At 54.1% G+C, this 23,716-nt stretch overlaps 1 protein-coding gene across 2 annotated transcripts; it reads left to right on the forward strand.

Annotated features, from left to right (window-relative positions):
- The first annotated feature begins 9,520 nt into the window (after positions 1–9,520).
- On the forward strand, positions 9,521–23,169 carry LOC132334067 (LON peptidase N-terminal domain and RING finger protein 1-like). 2 transcript variants are annotated; one of them, XM_059859773.1, is made up of 12 exons: positions 9,521–10,065; positions 13,720–13,838; positions 14,239–14,361; positions 14,570–14,695; positions 15,344–15,479; positions 16,260–16,353; positions 17,477–17,591; positions 18,232–18,353; positions 18,749–18,907; positions 19,359–19,521; positions 19,607–19,753; positions 20,899–23,169. In XM_059859773.1, exons 1-12 carry the CDS (start codon positions 9,702–9,704, stop codon positions 21,094–21,096), a joined length of 1,866 nt encoding a protein of 621 aa, XP_059715756.1. In that variant the 5' UTR covers positions 9,521–9,701; the 3' UTR covers positions 21,097–23,169. The 2 variants fall into 2 exon arrangements, with proteins under 2 accessions (XP_059715756.1, XP_059715757.1); XM_059859774.1 differs by lacking the exon at positions 9,521–10,065 and adding an exon at positions 10,546–10,636.
- Positions 23,170–23,716: the final 547 nt, after the last annotated feature.

Raw genomic sequence — 23,716 nt, forward strand, 5'->3', positions numbered from 1 at the left:
TCACACTGCCTACCCAGTGCTATCTGTCCCCCTGCAGAAGGAAACACTCAAGGAAAGGCAATAACAGGTGGGGAGTGGGACCTGGGAGAGCAGGTTTTGTACAAGACCGTGACAGAGTCCGGAGCGAAATGCAGGGGCTCTGTGGGCTCTGTCTGCCTGGCTCTGCAGAGTCCCTCCAGATCTGGCATCACCAGCATCTCCCTGTGCCCTCCACGCTGTTGGTTGTGGGATGGAGCAGCGTGAGCAGGGACAGACGCCTGGAGCTGTGCTGAGCTGTTAAAACTGATTTCAAATTTATCTAAAACAAACGAAAAGCAGTTACAGGGAGGAAGAAGCCGACAAACCTCTCTCTTTTTGCCGCGCTGACCCCAGCGCAGGAGCCGCGCCTGTTCATCCATCCCCAGCCCGCCGCAGCCGCCGAGGGCTGGCATCGGGCGCGGCGCCAGGAGAAAAACAAGGGGGAAAATTAGGAAAAATGAGCTGGCACCGCCATCTACCGGGAATGAGACGTCTGGCAGCGGGGCCACGGGTTTCATAACGCTCGGCTGTTTTGTAAGGCTCCCGCAGCGCGCCGGGGTCAGGGAGAGCATCGGGGACAAGGAGAGAGCATCGGGGACAGGAAGAGGGCATAGGGGACAGGGAGAGGATAAGGGACAGGGAAAGAGCATAGGGGACAGGGAGAGAGCATAGGGGACAGAGAGAGCATCGGGGACAGGGAGAGCATCGGGGACAGGGAGAGGATAAGGGACAGGGAAAGAGCATAGGGGACAGGGAGAGAGCATAGGGGACAGGGAGAGCATCGGGGTCAGGGAGAGCATCGGGGACAGGGAGAGGATAAGGGACAGGGAGAGAGCATCGGGGACAGGGAGAGAGCATAGGGGACAGAGAGAGCATCGGGGACAGGGAGAGCATCGGGGACAGGGAGAGGATAAGGGACAGGGAGAGAGCATAGGGGACAGGGAGAGAGCATAGGGGACAGAGAGAGCATCGGGGACAGGGAGAGCATCGGGGACAGGGAGAGGATAAGGGACAGGGAGAGAGCATAGGGGACAGGGAGAGGATAGGGGACAGGGAGAGAGCATAGGGGACAGGGAGAGGATATGGGACAGGGAGAGAACACCGGGGACAGGGAGAGGATAGGGGACAGGGAGAGGATAGAGGACAGGGAAAGAGCATTGGGGACAGGGAGAGGGCATCGGGGACAGGGAGAGAGCATCGGGGACAGGGAGAGGATAGGGGACAGGGCATAGGGGACAGGGAGAGGACAGGGGACAGGGAGAGGGCATCAGGGACAGGGAGAGCATCGGAGTCAGGGAGAGCATCGGGGACAAGGAGAGCACTAAGGAAGGGAAGCGCTCCAGGATCAAGGAGCGCTCCGGGGACAGGGAGCGCTCCGGGGACAGGGAATGCATCAGGAACAGGGAGTGCACCGGGAATCCTGGATGCTGGCAGGGTCCAGCCAGCAGCAGAAGGGACCTCGGAGGGGGACACATGGCCAGCAGCCCAACCCACTGCTGCTGCCAGCAGTATTAGGACAAGCCCAGAAGCCTCACCATCAATAAAAACTTCAATGCAAACTTGAGCATAAGCTCTCCCTGCTGTGTTGCTGCCTTGGTTTGTTTCCCTTAAGGAGTCTATTTTTATGAGTATTTTCTTGAGTAATGCAGATTTCAGGCAAACCCGAGATTAAAAGTCAACACCGCGGAGGATTTTACTTGAAACCACAGAATGTGGCTTTGGATGTTCTTTCTGTGGAACAAATGCAGCCAGCTCTTGTATAAGCACAACAAACAGCAGGAAAGATGCTGAGGAATGTTGTCTGAATTATCCAGCACAAGGATTAATGGGAAAATACAAAGATGGGAAAAACAAACAACCCCAAAAGCTAAGCTGGGTTTCAGTGAGCTGGTTTGGCTTCAGCAGGAAAGGATTGATTTTAACTGCCTTATTGCTTCATGAACCCTTGGGTGCATTAATGTAAAATAATCCTGTGTGGGGTTACTTTACATATTTTATTTTTCCCTCTGTGCAAGCACACAGGACTCTTGCACAAGACACAAACTACTTCCAAATAGTAGATGGAGTTGCAGAATTTTACAGTCCCCTCAGGCCATGCTACTAAAGGATGGGAATATCTTGGAATAAATTCTATGTTTGGACATGAAAAGGAGAGGCCTTGCCTTTGCTTTTCAAGATAAAGGTAGGAAACCTTTAAAGTATGGTGTGCCAGACTGAGGTGAAGCCTGCTTGTAGATGCTCAGTTGGAACTGAGAGGTGCTGCATCTCATGGGAGTGGGATTCTGCTTTCCAGCTGTCAGGTATTTAATCTAAAAGTCCTGAAATTGTCCTCTGTGCCTGATGCTCCAGCTCCCAAAATGGGAGCCTGCAAATGTCTGTCTGCAGCTGACCCCACAGCCATGTCCTCACACTACCCCAAATCTCAGCATCTTCACATGCTCAGGGCCAGCCCTGGGCACTCCCTGCAGTGATGGTGAGCACCAAGCCAGGTGAAGTCTTCCTGCTGCTGCTCGTGTTTTACAGTCCCTGCTTCAGGCCATTGCACCAAGCTCTCTGCCAATACAGCTTGTGCGGCCAGATCCCTGTGGCACAAGGGCAAAGAGCCAAACACACCCAGGGACTGGCTGTGTGAACATCCAGCTAGCTCCTCCAGCAGCCAAGCTTCTCCATTCTGCCTTCAGCACTTTGCCCTGCAAGGTGCCCTTGTCCTCCCTTCATAGAGGGCCAAGTTTGCCCAAAAGCTGTGGAAGTGAAAACTATTTCATGTTCCCTGGTGTCCCTAATTCCTCACTGCATCTCAGCCCTGGCTTGAAGCCAGGTGGCAGGAATGGGCATAGAGCACAAACATTCGTGCCAGCCATGGGGATTATGGCTCTAAAAACACTTAGTGGAAGAGACAAAAGGCAGGTGGAGCATCTGGCTTTTGGGGATGCTGAGGACCTTCAGTCACAGCAGCTGAGTAGCTCTCCTGAGGGACACGTCCCCCAGCATGACCTCAGTGTGCTGAGACGAGTGTTTGCCCACAGATGTGCCAGCCAGCAGCTGCCCAAGCTCTGCTGGGCCTGAGCTCTGATTCACCCACGGGTTTTAAACACCTCCCCTGCTTGAAGCATCTGCAAGGTTCAACCAGAGGCTCCTTGGAGCTGCTGTGAGTTCAGCTGGCTGGGAGAGGAGCATGGAGAGCAGAGCTGGGCCAAATGCCCATCACACCAGGCTCTGGAGGGGCGGAGTAGGAAAAGAAGACCAGCAAGAGGAACTGGCAGTTGTGGAGTTACTTAAGCAAGTCTTGTTTACACAAATTTATATAATAACTTTGGCTGGTCCTTGGGGAGCAGGAGGGGTTGTGCTGCCCCTGCTCACAGCATCTGGGGGTGTCTGCAGGGATCCTGCACAGCATGTGGCTGTCTGGGGCCTCATAGCAGCAGAGATGCCAAGAGAGTTCAGATGTGGAGAAAGAATTGTTTCCTATACCATTTCATGCAGAGATGCCCCCAGATAAAGGCATTTTTCTATAAATGCCAAAAATTTCAGAACAGAAAGGCTGGGCTTTTATATTGCGATGAGACTTTTCATCTTGCGTCTAGGGGCTTTATTATATAAAGTGTCCTATTAGGGAAACAAGGCTCTCTAAGGTAGAGATCAAAAAGAAATCTTTCCTCTGTTCCCAACTGACCTTCTTCATAAAAAATTCAAGCTGCTTTTTCATTCCACTAAAAAAATGGGAACAGTTAAAAATCCTCACTTTCCCAGAAAAGCTGATTCCTGCAGCCCTGCTTATGATCTGCTAATCTCTGCAGAGTGCTGGGCAGAGGTTTCCTATGAAACCACTCTTCTGTTTTTGAGCTGAATAAAAAGAAAAGCAAAACTCAAATGGAACTGGAGTCATACAAGTGAAGGCTATTTTGGAAGGTGAAATCCCTGCTCCTGTTATCTGCACAGCACTCAGACGTGCTCCTCTCTATGATGCATCCCTCTACAACTTATCCCTTCACTCGGAATATCTGTAAATTAAGACTCTTTGCTACGTTAATTAGCAGCTAAAAGTTATAGCAGAGCTATATTAATGGAATTAGTTTTCATAAAAATGATGCTAAGGATACATATCTTTCCCAGCACCTTTCCCTCCTCTGCAAACCTCTCTAGGATTCTGCATTTGGTCTTTCACAAGAGCAGAGCAGACTCCTTACTCCCCAAGCCTTACTGCAAGAACTTCCTAAAACCCACGGTGGAATGGTGCCAGGTTTCTTGCAAAGGAAAACCTTCAATTTGCTCTGGCAGATTCCCCAGGACAGGTTTCTGGGTGACAAATGTTCCGAGCACTAACAACCTGACCTCTTTAAGGCGGTGACGTCTGTGCGTTATGAAAGGAGGAGCTGGTGACGGGCTTACCCAAACATGATTCACCTGCTGTTCAAAGTGCACCAGAGGTGGAGGCCAGCCAGCCTGTGGAACAAAAAGGCACAGCCAGAAATATTTGTCTGCTCCTTGAGCAGAAAGCTCTGCCCAGGCCACCACTGCTGCAAACAGGCCGGGGGCCCACAGGCAGCTATTTATAACTGTGGGAGAGACACAGTCCTGCTCATCCTGCCTGAAATCCAGCCCAGGGTGTGTTTAGGGCTTCATTCTGTCTGGCTGAGGGGAAGGGAAACTGCAGGGAGACCCTGAGAGGCATCTGCATTTCTCCCGGAGACTTCCAGGTGCTTCCTCCTCCCCACGGTCAGACAGAGCTTTTGGATGGAATGGAGCCACTGGCTTTGCAGGAGCTCTTTGTCCTCACCAAGGACACACAGGGGTGGTGGAGATTCTGGAGCTGAAGGAACAAGGACCAGGGTAAGGGATGAGGAAGTCAGCCCCTGGATCTGGCCTGAGAGCCCAGAGGCATCCCTGCAGAGCAGGCTGTGCCAGCTGCAGAGCCCACCCTCTGCCACTGGCAGCCTCCTCTGGCAGCGCTGGGTGCCCGCCAGCCCTGCTGGCATCTCTGCCACGTGGCTGGGAGCTGCACAGGAAAAAGGGGAAAAGGAAGAAATGAGGGAGGCAGCACGTACTCGCTTCTTGCTGAGGCAAGGAGCCAAGGCCACGAGAGCTGGTGAGAGAGTGGGGCAGGGCAGGGCGAGTCCCCAGCTGCAATGATGGGCCACCACGGTGTCACCCCGGGCCACAGGTCAGGCACATGGACGCACAGCAGCTTGTGAAGTGGGCAGCTTCTGTCAGAGCCTGCAGTAAAGGCTCATTACAAATCTGCTCTCCCCAGCCAGAAGATGAAGAGGACGATGTGACCTCCAGGTCTGGCCCACTGGGATGCAGTTCCTTCTGGACACCAATCTTCTTGGAAGTGGTGGACCTTGCTGCAGTGTAGAGGTGTCCTCAGGGAGTTGTCTTGTTATGACTTTTCCTCCTTTAGTCACTTTGTTATGTTATCCATGGCTTAGGTGGTGCTGAACAAACCCTGCTGACTTTGGGCTCCTCCTTGGGAACTCCTATAGATGGAGGATCTTCAGCTTCAATAAAAATACCAATAAAACAACTGCAAGACATCAAGGCAAGCTTACAGCACCCTGCACCACAGCCCATGGTCTTGCCACCCATCCCAGGGCTTCCCCCCAGGATAATGGGGACAGCTCTGACCTTGTTTTGTATTCTCTCCTCGGGGTATGCAGTTTGTAGATGACTGCCCATGCTGTGGGAAAAGACATCTCCATCTATTTTATGTAGGACTCGCTTGCAAGGCTGACTGATAATGTTCTGCCAACCTCTTTGCCAAGATATTTGGCTCAAGAGTCTAAAATAAGCCAGATATGAATCTGGGCTCTCCCGCTGTGCCTCTCCAGTTTCCAGGAGTTCAGGCATAAGCCTAGTTACATGAACAATGAGATAATGCTCCCTTGCAGCTCTCTGTCCCACCAGTCCGTGTGAAAGTCAACTCATTTCTCTAGGAATGATGCTGCCTCAGGCAAAGCCTGTATGAGTCAGAAGGAAAAAATACTAAAGTTTTCTTAATTCCCTGACCCTGTTTACATCTGATCCTCTGTACTGAGAGTCAGGACCCCTCTGAGCACTCAAGCAGCAGAGTTTCAGGACTAGGGAACAATACCACATAATTTATATGATTGCTTCCTGCCCAGTGCCTGGTCAGCACAGAGCAGAACTGGAATCCCAAACCTCATGGGGCACTGTGGCCATCTGCCTGCCTCTGCCCAGGGAAAACCAGCAGCAGCTCCCCTAACTGCACACAGAGACCTGAGAGCAAAGATGCAGGTTATAAAAGATGAGCTCAGGACAAAGAGTCTCCCACACCACCTGCTTCCACTTCCTTTTGCTCCACTTCCCAGGAAAGGCTTTGAACCATATGTAGCAAATGGGGAAACCTGGTGGTTGAATAACATCCTGGATCTAGAAATACTATGAAGTAAAGAAAGAAAGAAAAAATTCCAGGAAGCTGATGTGTTTGTTGACAGCTTTGGGCTGGGGTGGGGGGGAAGGGGGATGATGCAAATAACTCCCTGAATGTTACAGGCACGTACTGAGGTGTAAAAATAATTCCTTAGGCCAACTCTTGAGGCTGGCAGACAGCCAAGATCCAGGTGCAGCACTGCTGGGGCACAAGTGTGCCTGCACAGGTGCTGAGGCTCTTTGCCTGATCACCCAGCAGGCTGCCTGGCACTTGGACATGCCACTGTGAGGCAGAGTGGCCCTTGTTGGTAGCAACACTCCCCCTCCTTGGCTGGGATTCTGACACTTTCCTCCTTGTGTGGGTTTAGAAATGGCAGAACTTGTTTCACCCCTGTGCAACAGGACTTTCAGGTCTGATGGTGCTGGAGGAAGCTGGTGGGTAGAGCAGGGATAGCAGTGTGGAAAAAGGGTCATGACATTCAGGGTGCATGTTCCTGTTTACAAGTGCTTGTGGTGCCTTTGAAGACACCCTCAGGAGCACGCAGGCAAACAAAACTCTGAACAAAAAAAGGCAACACTGGGAAGGTGCTGTCACCTCAGAGCCACTCCTTAAACCCTAATGTGTCAAAAACAAGTGTCAATGCTTGCAACAAATATTTATGCACTAAAAATGAGCAAACACAGCTGGTGTGCAATCCCTGATCCCAATGCTGGGCTGCCAGCAGTCTGGACCACATTAATGAGGTTGTGCTGGAGCTGAAGCACAAGTGGACGTGTGGCTGGGAGCCAGAGGAGGAGCTGCAGCAACACCTGGAACTCCTCACCCTGCACTGACCCTGGGATATTTCCCACCTCTAAACTGAAAAAAAAAAAATTTTAAATCCTGTTTTGCTTTGCAAATAGTTCCTACACACAGTGTGTGATCTGCCCTGGGTTATGCAACACGTGAAGTTCTCATCTGGCCAGCAGAATGGTTAGCATTAAGCATTTAAAGCTTATTTTTTTTTTTCTTTTTCAGTTATGTACTGAGTCAGCACAAACAGGGCAGTGACAAGAGAAAGCATTCGGAGTTCTGAACCAGCTCAGCTCTGGACAGATTGAAGAAAACAAAATGTTCTTGCACACTGGTGCTAATGAAGCCTGGTTTGCCATGGCCTCGTGTGTTGTGGTTGACTGATTTTAAACTGCATTATGCAAAGCAGCAGCACGTCTGCTCTGCTTGTGAGGCGCTGGAGAGCCCACACATGGTTGTGGAGTGAATCAGGAGGTGAGGGAAAGAATGAGGCAGGTCCCAGGTGAACAGCCTGGTGTCTCCCACAGGAACTGGCTGGAGTGATGAAGGATGCTGCACTCCTCACTTGACAGCAGCTGCCCCTGGCAAAGGGTTGCTGCTCCCAGGCTGAGCCACACAAACAGGTTATTGTGCACTTTGCTGCAGTGTTGGCTGTGGTAGATAAAATCACCCTCATTTCATGGCTCACGAGCCAGGAGCGTGCTCTTCTTGAGGGGTAAACTGCAGGTAAAACTGGTGAAGCCTCTGTGGTGTCAGTCTTTGTTTTATTAGTCAGTAGCCGGGTTTGGGTGGAAAAATGAGCCATGGTGGGAACTAAACCATGAAAGGAGAGTGTCTGGTGTGAATGATCTTTGTCCACCTGAGAAATACCCATGGGAGAACTGCAGGGGGAAGGGATGTGCAAGGTCCTCTGAGGCAGGGGCAGGAGGGGGGAGCTAAAGACTGACCCTGCAGATGGGGACATGGAAAATGTCCCCTGCTGGGCAGAGTCCCAGACAGACTCCAACGCTCCCACTGTCCCTAATGCCATGCTCAGATTTTCAGGGCAGTGTTACCAAATGCCATCTGAGATTTCTCCACTCTGGAGGTATCATTGAAAAAGATAACGGAGAAAGCAATGAAGCCTGTCAAGCCCACATAAAATGCTTAGTTGTTGAGCTTTTAAAACCACTTATGAGCCGTTTAATGTAATTGAAAGAGATTTGGAAACAAAACCTGCTCCACAGCCCAAACCTCCACCAGCCACTCCCTCAGTGGGGCACGGGTTTCACCAGCACTGACGTCCCACTGGTGATCTCCCTCCCTGAGCAGCCCTGCCAGTGTGTACGTGGGGTTGGGTTGTTTTTGGGGACACACAAATGAGCCCTTGGGGAATGTGCATCATCCGGATCTACTAAGCTCCAGAACTGATAGATTTCAGCTGTTTTTCTCAGCACCTGCAGTGCAAGAGCTGCTGGCTTTTTGCTGTATGACTGAGGGATGAGGGGATGCATCTCCCTTGTGGCACCGGGTCCATCCTGGGGGTCTGTGAGTGGGAAGGGGATTGTCCACATACAGGGTCTGAATTAATTCAGTGCTGGGTAAGCAGAGCATCTGAGAGAGATGTGTTTTCCCGTGTACGTTGGAGAAGTTCCCCTTTGCCCCCAAACATGATGGGTTTCCATGGAGGGTAATGCAAACAGGCATCGGGTGCAACCCAGCCTCACCAGCCTGCCCTGCTCTGGAGCACCACAACAGCCGGCACCCAACTCCCACTCTGGAGAGCCTCAGACAGCTGAGGGACCCAAGGTATCCTGTGCCAGCCAGTCTGGAGCCTCCCAGCCTCCTGCCCCCACCACGGAGCACCCTGTGTCCCCAGGACTTGTGCCCCAGCCCTTCTCCACAGCCCCCCGGATACCCCAGCCAGCCCGCACCGTGAGCGGCTCCAAATTGCCCTGGCCCCATTCTGGGGCACCCCGAAACACCGCCAGCACTTTGAATCCTGGTCCTGCTTCGCGGTACCCCCGATCCCCTGCGCCCCGGTGCCCATCTGGTGCAGAGCTCTCCTCGCCCGGCTCACGGCTCCAGAGCCGGTGTCCAGCGCGTACCTGGCCGCTCCGGGGCTCCCCAGCATCCCCGCCTGCCGGGGACGGGCAGCGGAGCCCCCCGGCACCCCTGGATCCCGGTTCGGGGGGCCGGCACCCACCCGCACACCAACCCCGCCGGGCCCGGCTCCCGCTCCCCGCGCCCCTCGCCCGCCGCGGCGCCCCCGGTACCGCGGGCTCCGTTATGAAACTCGGCCGGGGCGGGGCGGCGCGGCCGGCGGCGGCCAATGGTGGCCCGGGCAGCCCCGCCACCGGCGCCTGCCCCGGGTCCCTCCGGCGGGCCGGGCCGGCAGCCGCAGCCTCCGCCGGGCCGGGAGCGGCGCGGGGCGGAGCGGGACGATGCGCGGGGGCGCGGCGGCGGCCGGGGCGTGCGGGCACCGCCGGCTTTAGGAAGGACAGCTCCCCCGAGCGCCGCCATGAGCGGCCCGAGCTCCCCTCCGCCCGGGGAGAGCCCCTCCGGGCAGCCCCTCGGGCTGGACCTGCTGCGCTGCCCCTGCTGCCGCCTGCTCCTCTGGGAGCCGGTAACCGCGTCCTGCGGTCACTCCTTCTGCAAGCCGTGCTTCGGCGGGGCCGGGCCGTCCCGCTGCCCGCTGTGCCAGGAGCGGCTGGAGCTGCTGGGCATCGGGGCGGCGAGGTGCAGCGTGGTGCTGTGCGGGATCCTGGAGCGATGCGTGCCGCGGGAGCGGCGGCTGGCCGGGCTGGCGGAGCGCGTCCGCGACCGCCTCGCCCGCGGGGACGCGCGGGAGGCGCTGAGGATGGCGCAGAGAGGGGTCGAGCTGGGTAAGGACCACCGGGCTCAGGGGCTGGGAGTGCGGATGGTGGGCTGCGGGGTGCCAGGGGCCAGCCCGAGAGACGGGGATGCGCGGGCTGGGCTATTGCAGCAGGCGAGTACCAGTGTGGGTGACAATGTAGGTCACCGTGTCCCGGCAGCTCAGTGCGTACCAAGCCTGCACGGTCCAGAGCGGAAAGACGTGGGAAGCTGGAAGTGTTGTAAGGCAGGGCTGGTGGGGATGGGCATGGGAAAGGGGGATGCTGGGCATTTCTGCCATATCCGTGGATGTCCCGAGGTGCTGGGGGCCGTGGGCCGCCCGAAAAACCGCGCGGCTCGTCCCCTGCCCTGGCCGCGCCGCCGGTGTCCCATCGGCCACGTGCTCCTGGGGAGGGACGAGCAGCCGATACTCACATCTTGCAGCGCGGCAGTATTTCAGGGTCAGAGAGAGAGCTCTGCCCAGGGGTGACCATTATGTAAAGCTGTTGGGACTCGTCCAGTCGGGGATGGACACGTCCTCTCCCCCAGAGCCTGGCGAGGACACAGCCTTGGCAGAGCTCCTGTGCCAGCCCCATCGTGCAGGTCAGCGCCCGGCCCGGCCCCTTCTGCAGCCGGCCCTGGCCAGACATTTGCCTGCAGAGCCGGGATCGGGCCCGGGGTGGGGGGGGGGGGAGGTGGGGTTTGAGCTGCTTTAATGTGTGGCTGTAAGTGGATTTCTTGGAAAGTAAATAAAAGGGGTTATACAATGCGTCTGGAGCAGGGGGTTGGGGCGATGGAGGCAGAATTTCCTTTCTCCGCGGCGTTTCTATGACAGCACTGAGCTCTCCTCCCGCAGCGAAGGCTCTTATTCATCGCCTGCTGCGAGACAAGTACCAGAGGTTCAGGGTAAGCCTGGAAACGAAGGGCTGAGCGGACCGGTCGATCCTGGTGTTGGCAGCAGAAAACAGGTCCTTTTATGCAACCTCCAGAGGCATCCGTCTCTCCCTGCACACCCTCCTTCTCAGGAAAGGCACATGCACACTCCTCCGGTACTCATTTGCCAGGCTTTTGCCTGGTTGGGGTGTACAATTACCCTTTGCTTTAAAAATCCTTTGCTAGCATAAAGAGGAAACGTTGCAAACTCTGTCCTCACTCTTCCCTGCACGTTCTGTTCCCCGAAAGACAGGAAAGTCTGGCTGAGGGCAACAAGGAAATTGCAGTCACAGCCTCAGCTCCAGTGAACCTTTGCTTGCTGGGGCTGCCAGGCTCAGCCTCGTGGGTGGTGCTTTCAGGATGTGTTTTCCAGCTCCTGCAGCCAGCTTTCAGCTGCACACTTTTTTTTTACGGGCTGCCTTTCACTTTGGAACAGAAGCACTGATAAATGTTTGACCCATGGGGATGTTTTATTTGTGGTTCAGTGTGGTGTGATAGGTCAGTTTGCATTGCCCTGCTCAGCCCAGCCTGCAGAGCTGCTCGCTTTGCTTGGGTGGAAATAAACTGTCAACTTTTTATCTTCATTCTTTCTGAGTGAACATCAGAAAAATGCAGTGTAATGTGTAGCACAGGAGGCCCTCTGACATGCCTGGAGCGTGGAGGCTGGTGAGTCTCTGAGGCTGCCAGCTGGCTGATGGCCCCGGTGTGTAATGATATCATAGATCAAAAATAGCTGCAGCAGCAGAGAAATGCAGAATTCATTGCCCTGTTTTACACATCTGGGGTGTTTGTTGTTTTTTGGTTTTTTTTTTTTTGTTTGCCAAATCAGTTGCTTTATTGCTGGGACTGTGCAAATGTTAGAATGGGTTTGCCCACATGGAAAATAAGTCTCTAGACTTTGTACCTATTTGCTCATCCCCACCTTGTTAGGGGCTGGGATGTTTCATGTCTGGATGGGTGCTTGTGGGACGGGGTACTGAGCAGCAAATTCCCGTGTTTCCTCACTTGATCCCTGAGGTCTTGGCTAGTATTATAAAGGAAAAGAAGCTCCCAGGGACCATGCTGTGCTGCACAGCTCAGTATGGCCAGTGCAGCTCTTGGTGCAGGAGTGGCTGTGCTTGCCTCTGCTGCTCTCTGGCTTAGGATGACACCAGGCAGGGAGCAAAGTCTCTCTGTGCTCCGTGCTGGGGACAAGGAGGCAATAGCCATGGCAGAGTTTGCTCCTCTGTGATAAGAAGTGGTGGGTGCCTGGGCAGGGTGACAGGGAAAGGGCAGATGCTTCCTGCACCCGGCTCTCATGGAGCTGCCAGTCCTGACCTGCAGTTTGCTGGCAGAGCTGTGTCAGCACCATGTTTGAGCCGGGCCAGGAGGAACTGATGCTGGCTTTGGAAGTGCAGGACAGACATCACTAACAGTGATGCTTCCTGGTGATTGCTGATCAGCTGCCAGCGAGGCCCAGAGACCCAGCTTGCCCCTGGGAGAGCTCCTGGCCCTTCAGCAAGGTGATGTTACCCACACCACATTTGCCAATGCAGCAGCAGTGCCTGCAAATGGTGCCTAATTTATGGTACTAGGCTGGCCTCAGTGCCAGCATCCTGCAGGGTCACCACGAGTTACCTGTGCTGGACCTGCCATCATCCACAGGGAACTGGGAGCCAGTGCCCTGCATGACACTGGATGCCTCCCCAGATGCACCAGGAAGCAACAAGTCCCCAGCCCCAGCCCTCAGCAGCTTTGAGCTGATGCTCAGAGCTGGGGGGATGCAGGGCTGGATGCACAGACCTGTTATCTGAGCTGGAATACCAGCACTGCTCTGGATGTAGGTCACCTCCCTGAGCTGTGATATAACGGGGTGGGTCTGGGCATCTCTCTATTTGAAAACCTACAAACATTGCCACACCTGGATACCCCATGAGTGTGGGCTTGTGGGGTGCTGCTTCCTCGCTCTCCCCAACATCTCCCAACCCAATTCTGCCACTGGCTGTGCTGATAGGAAGGAAGATCATTATGTGGTTTTCCAAGGCAGGAAAAAAGAGGATCTCACTGCCAGTTTTTTAGGAAAAGGCAGGAGCTTGTAATGCTTGGTGTCATGACTAGCAATGTCTGTAGGACCTGTGCCCTCCCAGCACCCTGAAGTCCCATCAGTGACATCTTGCTGACAAGGAACTGGATTCTCAGTTCTTTTCCTCTTTTTTGGGAAATCTCAGCCTTTTCTCATCCGTGGGAACCCCAGGTCATATCGTGCAGGTAGATTCTTACACCCCTTTGGCTTCTCCTCTGCCCCAGGAGAGCAGTGACAGCCAGGTGGGTCTGGGAATTCAGGTATCCAGCACTGCAGTCCTGTTTGGTAACATGTTATTGTGACTCTGCTGGGTGAGTCACATCACAGAGCCTGCCCTGGCCACAGCCCTGTACGTGTATGGTAGAGTTTTTTTTGCTACATCCCAAAAAGATGGATGAAAGCCCAGATCCCAGCATGGCTGAGCCCTGAGGCAGTTGTGGGACCTCTTGCCTGAGGGTGTTTTAGGGAAGATGGGGGCTAAAAACAAAAGGAAGAGCCTTAAACAATTTAAAACTGGGTATTTAGGAGGAATATCTTCATTGCAGAGGCTTACAAAGCCAGTGTCTCCTGATGAAGAGCACTGCAGGCTGTGCTCTATTGAGGCAGTGGCACAGGGACTGTCCCACTGTGGTGGCCTGTCCCCAGGCTGATCCAGCCCCACCAGGGCTCATGTCCCACGTTCTCTTTGCAGCTCTGGAGTGCAGCTTGCTGCGGCTGTGCCGGGCAGAGGCCCTGGTGGCACTGGGGCAGTACCCACAGGCACTGGAGGACCTGGATGCTGTGTGCAGGGCTGAGCCTGGGCAGCACGAGGTGAGTGAAGGCCACATGGGCTGCACAGGAGCAGCTTCCCCCTCTCCTCCACTCTCCATTGGGCTCATCCTGCTCAGAAATGCACTTTGCAGAGCCACTGTGTTGCTAATCAAAGTGGCAGGTGCTGTGCTGCTCTCACAGGAGAGGTCTGGCACCGTGTCCATCCTTCACTCCTTCTCCAACTCTCCCTAGGCTTGGCTTTTTCAGCTGCTGCACTTTGGAGAATCCTGGGGTTTTTAGGCAGATCTGATCAGGGGAGCAGTGATGTGTCCAGGTGCTTTGGGGTGGGAGCAGGCAGGAGGCAAAGGGACATTCCCCTGGGGCTGGCATGGGAGCTGAAGGGGCACATGCTCTGCTGGTCACTGTCTCATAGTCACCACATGTATTTTCTGCTCTGCAGGCCTTCTTCAGGAAAGGGAAGGTGCTCCTGGAGATGGGGCAGAGAGCTGAAGCCCTGCTGGCGTGGGAACACTGCCTGACACTCAGTCCCCATTTCCAGCTGGCTCGGAGAGAGATGGAGAAGGTGTGTGGGCTCTGCCATGTCCCTCTGCTCTCACATCACACAGGGAGATGTTCTTGTCCTCTGAAGGACTCCACAGAATGCTCAGCCAGCACAGACACCTCCTGCAGTGAGCAGAAGGGTGCTTTGGGGAAAAAGACGGAGCCTGGAGCCCTTCCACCTCCTTGCTTTTTCCTCCTAGCATCCCCCAACCCTTGCTTTGTCCTTGCAGATCATCATGGAAGCTGATGCTCCTCAGCCATGCACTGCTGCACACCTGGATGATGCTCACCTGAGCTCAGCTGGTTCCCAGGTCGATGGAGGGAGCCCAGTGCTCCCATGCTCCACACAAGCTCAGGTAAGAGCCTGCAATATCTGAGTCTACAGGGAGAACTTCATGTCCCTCTGGGACATCCCAGTTGCCCAGTGATGGGAAAGGAGGCGTGATAAGGGGAGGTTGTGCAGGACATGTAGCCATGCTTACCTGGTTGTATGCTGGGATGAGAATCTGCAGCTGGTGGAGGGTGGGAGAGCAGGTGTCATCAGGGCTGATACTCTGGGAAGTCAGGAAACAGAGGAGACTTTCTCTCTCTATTCATCTCACTATATGGGGGGGGGGAAAGGAAAACAAAAAGTGAGTTTCAATTTTTTTTCATCTAAAAGACACACCTGAGAATAGTTCAGTCCATTAGCAGCTGTTAAGGAAGCTTTTACTTTCCTCTTTGCCTTCTATAAACAAATTTAGCAGGCTTGGAGGGAATTCAGAAGATGGGCTCAGATACACCCAAATAGCTGTTGGTAGTCTGGACAGAGTGAACCATGTTTTAACCATGTGGTGGGCAGCAAAGTCTGAAGGCCACTCTCCTGCTGTCCTGCAGATGGAAGTTGTTAATGTACAGTGACACACCAGAAAACCTCCCAGAGCTTGGTGGGACAGATGGGGCTGTGCATTCAGAGGGAGAAGAGGGTTTGAGCTCAATTTCATCTTGCTTCTTGCTGTGCCTAGGATCAGGAGGGAGAGCTGGCAGATGGCCAAGGAGGTGCTGGGTGTGAGCACAGCCAGGACAGAGCCACCCTTCCCCAGCTGGGACAACAGCCAGAACCGGAGACATCGGCAGGGACTCAGGGCCAGTGCCTGTTGGGTGAGTGTCAGCACAGGTAACACAGTGTTGTGTCATGCAAAATACTTGTTTGAAATCCATTTTGGCACTGACAATGTGGTGTTTGCACTGTGTCCAGCTCAACAAACAAATATCCCAGGGGCACATGGTGGGGCATCTCTGGCTGGGACATTCGCTGCTTCTCATGCACATGGGGAGGATCCACCTGATTTGCCTGTGTCAGCAGGTGAACTTACACCAAACCTTTGCCTCCAGCTTGTGACATGTTCTTGCTAAAGCCAGGCATCACTTGTTCCCTGTGTGGAGTCAGGGAGAGGCTTTCTGTGGTTCCCATGTGTTTAGATGGGTTTTGGTTTAGATTGAATTTCCGTGTGGGGGACAGGACATGCCGTGAGCTGGGCAAGCAGCACCTCTGTCAGCATTCACTTGCCATCAGTGTCCAGCCAGGGGACTGCCACATACCTGGGTTTGCATAAAGCAGTGATGGCTCATGGCAGGTTTCCAGAGACTTCCATCCTGGAGCTTTTTGGGCTGCTTTACTGCCCAGTGCCTCAGTTTCCCCGTCTGCAAAAGGAGGGGATACCACCTTCCCCTACCATGGGTTCATGAGACCCACTGACACACCAGCTATGGACGGACACAGATGGGTTAATAGAGGGGTTTATGTTGAATTTCTTAGTGGTCTTGTTCTTTGACACTTTCAAAGCACTTTGTGGGGCAGTTATGCCTCAGAATGAGGTCAGAAAGCAAAGATTAATTTCCTGTATTTAAATGGGGGATTGTCTTCTCTTTTACCACTAGATAAGAAGGAGGAGACAGCAGCAGCAAAGTGTACCCAGCCATGCCTTGGGGAGTCACTGAGCATGTCTGACTTGGAGTGCTCCCTCTGCATACGGTGAGTTCTCCTGCAGGAGAGCTTTTAGGAGGAAGAATTGGCACCTGCTGGGTTTCCTTTACTGGTGTACATCTTTCTTCACATCTTAATAGCAAGCTCAGTCCTGAGAACTGCTGAGATGTAGGTTTTGGTACAGATAAGAGGAGAAGGCAGGGCCATGGCACATCCTGCTAGGCTGCAGGAGCTCAGATCACCCTGTCTCAGGCTGCAGCATCACTGGGGCTGGATGCCTTGGGACAGAGATGTGGAGCTGGGGATGTTCTGTGGGGTCAAAGACCAGAAGCAGTGGTGCCCTTTGTACCTACAGATTGGGACAGGAAGGTGTTGCACAGGGAAATTCCCTCCATGATGGGGATATTGCAGACCTAGAGGGAAGCATTTTGAAGCTCTTTGCCTGGTGCAGGTGGAAAAGGGAATGGGACAGAGCCTGTGTTTGTCTGCTGGCTCAGAGCCGGTGTTGCACTGCCACAGGGCATGCTGAAACCAGGCTGTTATTCCTGGTGTGTCCCAGCACACAGAGCAGTTGTGCAAGTGGCTGCTGGCAGAGAGCTGGGTGGGTGTTGCACTGCCAGATGTGCAAGTTGGTCAAGGTCCTTCTGGCAGCTTTTTCCAGGTCTGTGCATGGGAGAGAGAGATTGAGGCTGCATCTGATCTGAATTATGTGAATTTGGGTGTCTTCTGAAAGAAGAAAACAGTGTTTAGGAGGAGTCAGGGCTTTCTTGAGACATTAATTTAATTTCTGACCGTGGAGCTACCTGTGAGCAACTTGAGCGCTTGCTGCTGGCTCTGCTCCTGGAGAAGGGGAGAAGGAGGGACTTTCCTGTCACCGCCCTTTGGATTACACACCACTGTGGGTGTCTGCGGAACCACAGACCTGGCAGGACCAAGGGGTGCCATGTATGTACTGATGGGGTTTGCTGGGACTCCATGGAGACCCTGCAGAGATGGGGAGCAGAGCTCAGGCCTGGGACAGTTCTCATCTTATGTCATTGTGCAAGCCCAGCAGTCTGAGCCCAGACTTTCTAATTAAGGGGCTAATTAAAGTCTCTCTCTGCCAGACTTATCTGTGCTCCTTTCCCTTTGTGGCTCCCTGCAATCCATTGACTCTGATCACCCTTTGCAGGATGTTCTTTGAGCCAGTGACGACGCCCTGTGGTCACACCTTCTGCAAGGAGTGCCTGGAACGCTGCCTGGACCACCGGCCCAACTGCCCCCTCTGCAAACAGAGCCTGAGAGAGGTGAGGGCACGAGTGCCACGGGATGGAGCCCAGGGGAGAGCTGGGAACCAGCTCCAGCTGCTGGCTGCCTGCCCAGGGCTGGGCTGGGGAGGTGCAGTGCTCTTACATTGGCGGCTCCCTGGCACGGTGGTGTCAGCTCTGCTCACATGGGAATGACCAGACAGTTGATAATTAAGACCAAGAGATTTCCACAAGATGCCACAGTGATCTAGTGAGATTGTAAACAGGAGAGGGGAGAGAGAGAGAGAGAGAGAGAGAGAAGCAAATGCTAATGACTTTAAAAAATGGAAATGGATGAAAAACCTGCTAGCCTGGAGATTTGATTTAATCTTTAATGAAAAGGGATTCGGATGAGACCATCAGGGAAATTAGGTTGTCATACAAGGACTGCATCACTGTCAGAGACAGGACGCTGTGCTGGACGGGCCCTGGCTCTGAGCTGTGTCTGGAGGTCTCGGTGGAGCTGACATCCCATCCTGCTCAATGGCTCAACATCCCCCAAAAGGTTTTATCCTTGACTTTCTCTGGTCTAAAATTACCTTCAGTTCCAATAAAACTGAGCATGATTCAGAGTCCAGCAGGGCCTCAGGGCTTCCTCCCTGCTCTTCTCCAACCTATTTTTGGGTCTAATTCCTTTCAGTACCTGAAGGCTGGGAGGTACAGCCCCACAGTGCTGCTGCAGGACATCATGCTGGCCACCTTCCCCACAGAGCTGGCTGAGCGCCGGGAGCTGCACCGGGCAGAGATGGCAGAGCTCTCCAAGTAAGCAGGGATTGCTCTGTGTGTGTGTGTGTGTGGGTGCACATGGGGACTGGAAGGGGCTCTGAGAGGAATGTCCACACCCCATACCACTGCTGTGGCTTGGTTCTGCTCAAGTGATGTCTGTCCTACCTCCAGGACCACATTGCAGCTGTGCTTTGTGGATGTGGATGTGCCCCATGAGACACCTGGGGGTGAGGGACCATCTTTGCAAGGAGCTGTTTTGTGGGAAGAGTCTGTCCTTGGCCTCTTGGTGATCTAAGTGGAACTTCAGTGTTGCTCTGTGCTGGAGCATCACTTCTTGTGCTTAAGGACACACCTGGTTTGGGGGAGCAGCTGATGCAGTGATGGGATTTGCCTGGGGAGGCATCACAGTGGTTTTTCCTTCTGTCCCTCAGCCTGACCAAGAACATCCCCATCTTTGTGTGCACGATGTCCTTCCCTGGCATCCCCTGCCCTCTGCACGTCTTCGAGCCTCGGTATCGCCTGATGATCCGGCGGTGCCAGGAGAGCGGCACCAGGAGGTTTGGCATGTGCATCTATGAGAATGGGAAAAGGTGAGCTCCTGGGCAAGCTTCCCCCTGCTCCAGCTGGTTTGCCTCTCTCTGCTTCAGCCCCAAATGTCTAAAATACTGAGCAGTTCTGAAAGGTTTCCTGTCAGATAAAACCAGCAGGAAGGTGGTGTGTTCCCCACAGTGCAGAGTGAAATGGGATCAAGGAATGAGGCCAGCACTGGAGCTGGACAGAGCCAGTGGTAGCTGTCAAATACAATTCAACTCTTGGAACAGCTTCTGACTCAGGATGTCTCTGAGCTCCATGGTTCTCTGGCTGTGACCTCCAGCTCCTCTTAGTGAGCACTGGGAGGAGACTTGATTGAATCTCTGAATTTGCCCCTGCCCTGACATCTTGTTCCTGGGCCTTTTGGAGACGATACCTTTAGGAGAAGCAGCTCTCTTGCCACCTGTTAGCCCAGCTCAGCCCCTGTTTTCTGTCCCTTTGTCCCTGCAGCTTTGCTGACTACGGCTGCATGCTGGAGATCCGTCGGGTGGAGCTGCTGGCTGATGGCAGGTCCTTGGTGGACACCATTGGCCGGCAGCGGTTCCGGGTGCTGAGCCGCGGCCACAGGGACGGCTACCACACCGCTGACATCGAGTTCCTGGAGGACAGGAAGGTGAGGGCAGGGCTGGGCAAAACCCCGGGCTGCAGTGGGACAGATCCTCCCCATGGACACCTGTGTCCCTCTTGGCTCCGTTCAGGTGTCCGGGGAGGAGCTGCAGGAGCTGCAGTGCCTGCACGAGAGCACCTATCGCCTGGCACAGCGGTTCTGTGAGCACGGGGACCTCACCTCCAGGCACATTCTGATGCAGCATGGACCACTGCCAGAGAAGGAGGAGGATATCCAGGTAACGCCCAGAGGGATGGGATGCACCAAACAGAGTATCAACAGAGCAGTGCTGTTCCTGCACTAACCACCCTGCTTCCCTACTCAGCTTCCCCCTAGGATGAACAAAAAAAATCCAGTTTTTCATGCCTGTTACAGCATCTCTTATCCAGACAGTTGGTAGGGCTTGTTTTGTAAAACTGCTTGATGTTTCTTTATGGTTTTAAACTGTTCTTGGAAACTAAGCACTAAAATCAGCACTGAGTTCTATAATCTTTCCCAGAGTCTTTTCCTAAATGAGATCTGAGAAACTGAACTGTGTGTGTTTGAAAACTTTTTGGGAAAAAGAAACCAGACAAATTGGCAAAGAGGCAAACCCTGTAGCTTGTTGAGTCTGCAGTCTCCTTTCTCACTGTGGTCCTTTGAGACAGCCATAGCTGGCCAGAGGTAAGGAGCTAAAAGGACAGGATCCAATTTGCCTATTGTACTGCTCTGACAAATTCAGATTCTGAAGGAGAAAAAAAATCCCAAAATTTAATTTTCATTCCTTTAAGAAAGTGTCTCCTCTCTAGATCGTTACAAATATACTCTTGCTGGCTTGTCCCAGACTAAGGCTGTCCTGGCCAGCAGTCATGTTGATGATGTGCTCAAGAACTACAAAACAGCTCACCCTCCTTCAGCTGAATCAAGCTTTTCTGTCTTAGTTTGGCTCAGGTTGTAGAAAAGCCACTTTACAAAAGCAGTGCCCAACAGCTGTGCCTGCCTGGCTTGCACCTCACCTCTTCAAGTGATGGCCAATGTCCCAAAAACATTGGCCATGCAGGATTTGGCCTGTGTTTGCAAAAAGCACCGGCTTAAACATGGAAATGCACAGGATATTTCATTGTCTCTTTAGGACAGACTTTCTTCCAGTTACAGATGAGACGAGATGCAGATGCAGATGAGCCAGGAGGCTCCCTGGGGAATGCTTGTCTGGAAATTGAATTTGTTTGTCCAGCGGTTTTGAGCTTGGACAGGAGAAGGGCTGTTCAGATGAGTACCTGGCCAAAGCTGGTGCTGCTATCCTGACAAGAGCAACTCTTTGCCACCAGCGATGCTACCTGGAGGCCACCCGTGTATCCACCTCGCAGCTCCTGACGTGGGGGTCTCTCCCTCTCTCCTCTCCAGGCTTCAGCAGACGGCCCGACGTGGTGCTGGTGGCTCATCTCCATCCTGCCCCTGGACCCGTCCTACCAGCTGAGCCTGTTCTCCTGCACGTCACTGCGGGCCCGCCTGTCGCAGCTGCAGCGCGTCCTGACGGCGCTGCTGCAGCAGCCCCCGCCGCGCCACCTCCTGCCCGAGCGCAGCCCCCGCCGCCGCCTCTGAGCGGCCCTGCCCTGCCTCGGACTCACCTCCACCCTCGGCTTTCTCTGTGTTCCTTCAGGGTTTGAGTGTGGTTTGAGCCCCTCCCCTCCATCCCTCTAAAAAGTGACCTCAGCGATGAGCTGGGTGCTGTGCCCAGTTGGCAGCGACACTGTGCCGTCCGTGCCACCTCTGGAGCTGCTTGGTGCCACTGCTGCTGTGCCGTGCCACCCAATGGGATGCTGGGCTGCAGAGCTGGGGTGTGTCTCCAAAGCCAAAATCAATTGCTGAGTGGCTTCTGCGCTGAGGAGGATTCTCCTTGGGGGGAGGACTGAGTGCAGGCGTTGCCTCAGTTTGGGTTCTTCCACTTTGAAGGACAGCTTAGGGGTTTTGGTAGATGATCCTCATTCACACAGGGAATTTAGAGGCTGGAGAGAGGTGGCACTGGGGAAGCAGACAAGTTCCAAAGGCTTCCTTTGGAGGACGCTGACGGCTCTGCCACTGCTTACAGCTTTGTGTTTGAAGAAGAAGAAAGGTTAAATTAAATCTCAAAGTCATGGTCTTGCTCCCAACCACCTCCATGGCCACATGGTGAGGAGATGGTTCTCTGTGAATGTTCTCAGGTCCAGACACCCCCTTCCCACTGCTGTGCTCGGTGCTGTGCTGATTGCTGGCCAGACCCTTCCCGGGGACGCTGCCAGCCACTCCCCTCCCTGCTGGCTCCAGTGCTGGAATTGCCGTGGGAGGGGGAATTCTGTCAGCTTTGGTGCTTTCCCCCTACCCAAAGGCTGCTGTTTCCGATCCTGGCTGGGTTCAGGTTACAGGGTCTGACTTGGGGGCTGGGAGGAGCTGATAGCACAAGGGAGTTAAGTCTGGAAGTTTTATTGTGAGACTTTCTGTTCCTTGACTAATGCAATTTCCCCCTGTTCTGTGTTTGTTGTGAACTTTCTGCTTCCTCAGGAGAAAATCAGGATCTCAGCTGAGGCTGGACCCTTGCGCTGGGGACCCAGAATAGTTCAGGATCCCCCAAAAGAACACAGTGAAGTCTAAGGGATCCAAATCTCTGGAGAGGCAGGGAGGGGGCAGGATCAGTGACCCAGGCCAGGAACCACATGTCAGAGGAGTGAGTGCTTGGCTGCTGCTTGTCTCTAGACACAGGGCAAAGACTCTCTGGACAGACCAGGCCTCCGTGGAAATCCTGAAGATTTGGGATTTTTGTTTTTCATCCACAATATCAGTGGCTTTGGGTTCAGTTGTATGAGTGACATCCACCTGGTTGCTGGATTACACTGCTTCTGGAATTTTATCCCTGCGTTTCTCAAAGGCACCACACCCCCTCAGAGAGCTGTTGGATATGTGTGGGAGAGAAAATCAGGGCACTGATCATTACTGCAGGTGTCCTGGGCTGAGCCTGGGTGGGACACTGGCTCCAGAGAGGTCCCTGCTCAGGGCCACCACCTTTCCCTGTCCTGTCTCCAGGAGTGAGAAGTCCCTGTCCCTCCTGTCCATCCAAGTGCCTCCCTGGAGCAGCCGTCAGGAGCTCAGGGCTGGCTCCCCAGGAACCTCTGTGAGCACAGGGCAGCTGAGGACAGCTCAGAGCTGGGTCTGCTCCTCTGCCTTTGAGCCACTGTGCTGGCCCAGGAGCACCATGACTCCCAAGGAGCCACATCCCTGGGATGTCAGATTGGCAGGGGCTGGGGCAGGTGATGGAGGGATGCTTTGCAGTCCCAGGGCAGGTGGCTGGGTGACAGTGACGTTCAGGAAGTGCCTTTCTTTTCCCCAGGGTCAATGTGGGCTCACCCTGTGACATCCCCACCCCAAGCCACTCCCCTGCCCCCTGAGCTGCTGTTTCCCCAGGGTTGAGAGGTCCCTGTGGGTCCCTCCAGCAAGGGGCTGGCAGGGGGGGGATGCAGGAGATCCCCTGTCACACTGGGGAGGAGCCAGGGTCCAGAGCCACCTCTGCCTGGCTGCTTTGGGAAGGGATCCATGCAAATTGCTCCAGTTTGCTTGGAGCACCTTTGTGGTTTTTATGACTGTCTTTGCTCTTGGAATGACATTTTCTTTCAGGTCATTGAAATAAAGACCTTTGTTGTTGTTGTTGTTTTGTTGCTGGTGTTTAACTTTTAGCTGCTCATTAATAAAAGTGCTTGGGCATCCCCAGGGAGATCTGGGGAGAGGTCACAGCTTGGCCTTCAGACAGCAAGGTGGGCCCAGTGACCACGGTCCAGCAAGGGCAGATGGCAACAAGGGGAAGAAAAAAGGTGGTTTTGCTCACAGAATGTGTGTGAAACAAGACAGGAGCAATGAGCTCCTGCCTGTCATTGCAGCTAAAGGCTGTGGGGAAGGATGGGGTGGGAGAAGAGTCCAGTAGAGATGCTGGCCAGTGTGGGATGACCTTGGAGGCAATGTCCCCAGGACAGCATCTGTCCCTGTCCTCCCTTTGCAGCCGTGGGCAGAGGGCTGTGAGCTGGGAGCAGGTTAGCTTCTGGCAGCTGGCATTAGGGATGAGAGATGATCCAGGGAGATGTGCATGGGGTCTAACATGAGAGGGTGGTCCTGGATGGAAGGTGATGTCCTGCTGGGACAGCTCTCAGCTGTCTCTTGCTCCCATCTTGCCTCTTCTCTCTGCTTCCCAAAGGTGCCA

Source organism: Haemorhous mexicanus, chromosome 15, assembly GCF_027477595.1.
Source record: "Haemorhous mexicanus isolate bHaeMex1 chromosome 15, bHaeMex1.pri, whole genome shotgun sequence".
NCBI lineage: Eukaryota > Metazoa > Chordata > Aves > Passeriformes > Fringillidae > Haemorhous > Haemorhous mexicanus.

Bases quoted from the DNA above. Each gene is read 5' to 3' on its own strand.
- LOC132334067 (XM_059859773.1), top strand. From the start codon at position 9,702: ATGAGCGGCCCGAGCTCCCCTCCGCCCGGGGAGAGCCCCTCCGGGCAG. The intron at 13,839-14,238 runs GTGAGTGAAGGC...TCTGCTCTGCAG, and splicing joins CTGAGCCTGGGCAGCACGAG to GCCTTCTTCAGGAAAGGGAA. The intron at 14,696-15,343 runs GTAAGAGCCTGC...TGCTGTGCCTAG, and splicing joins CATGCTCCACACAAGCTCAG to GATCAGGAGGGAGAGCTGGC.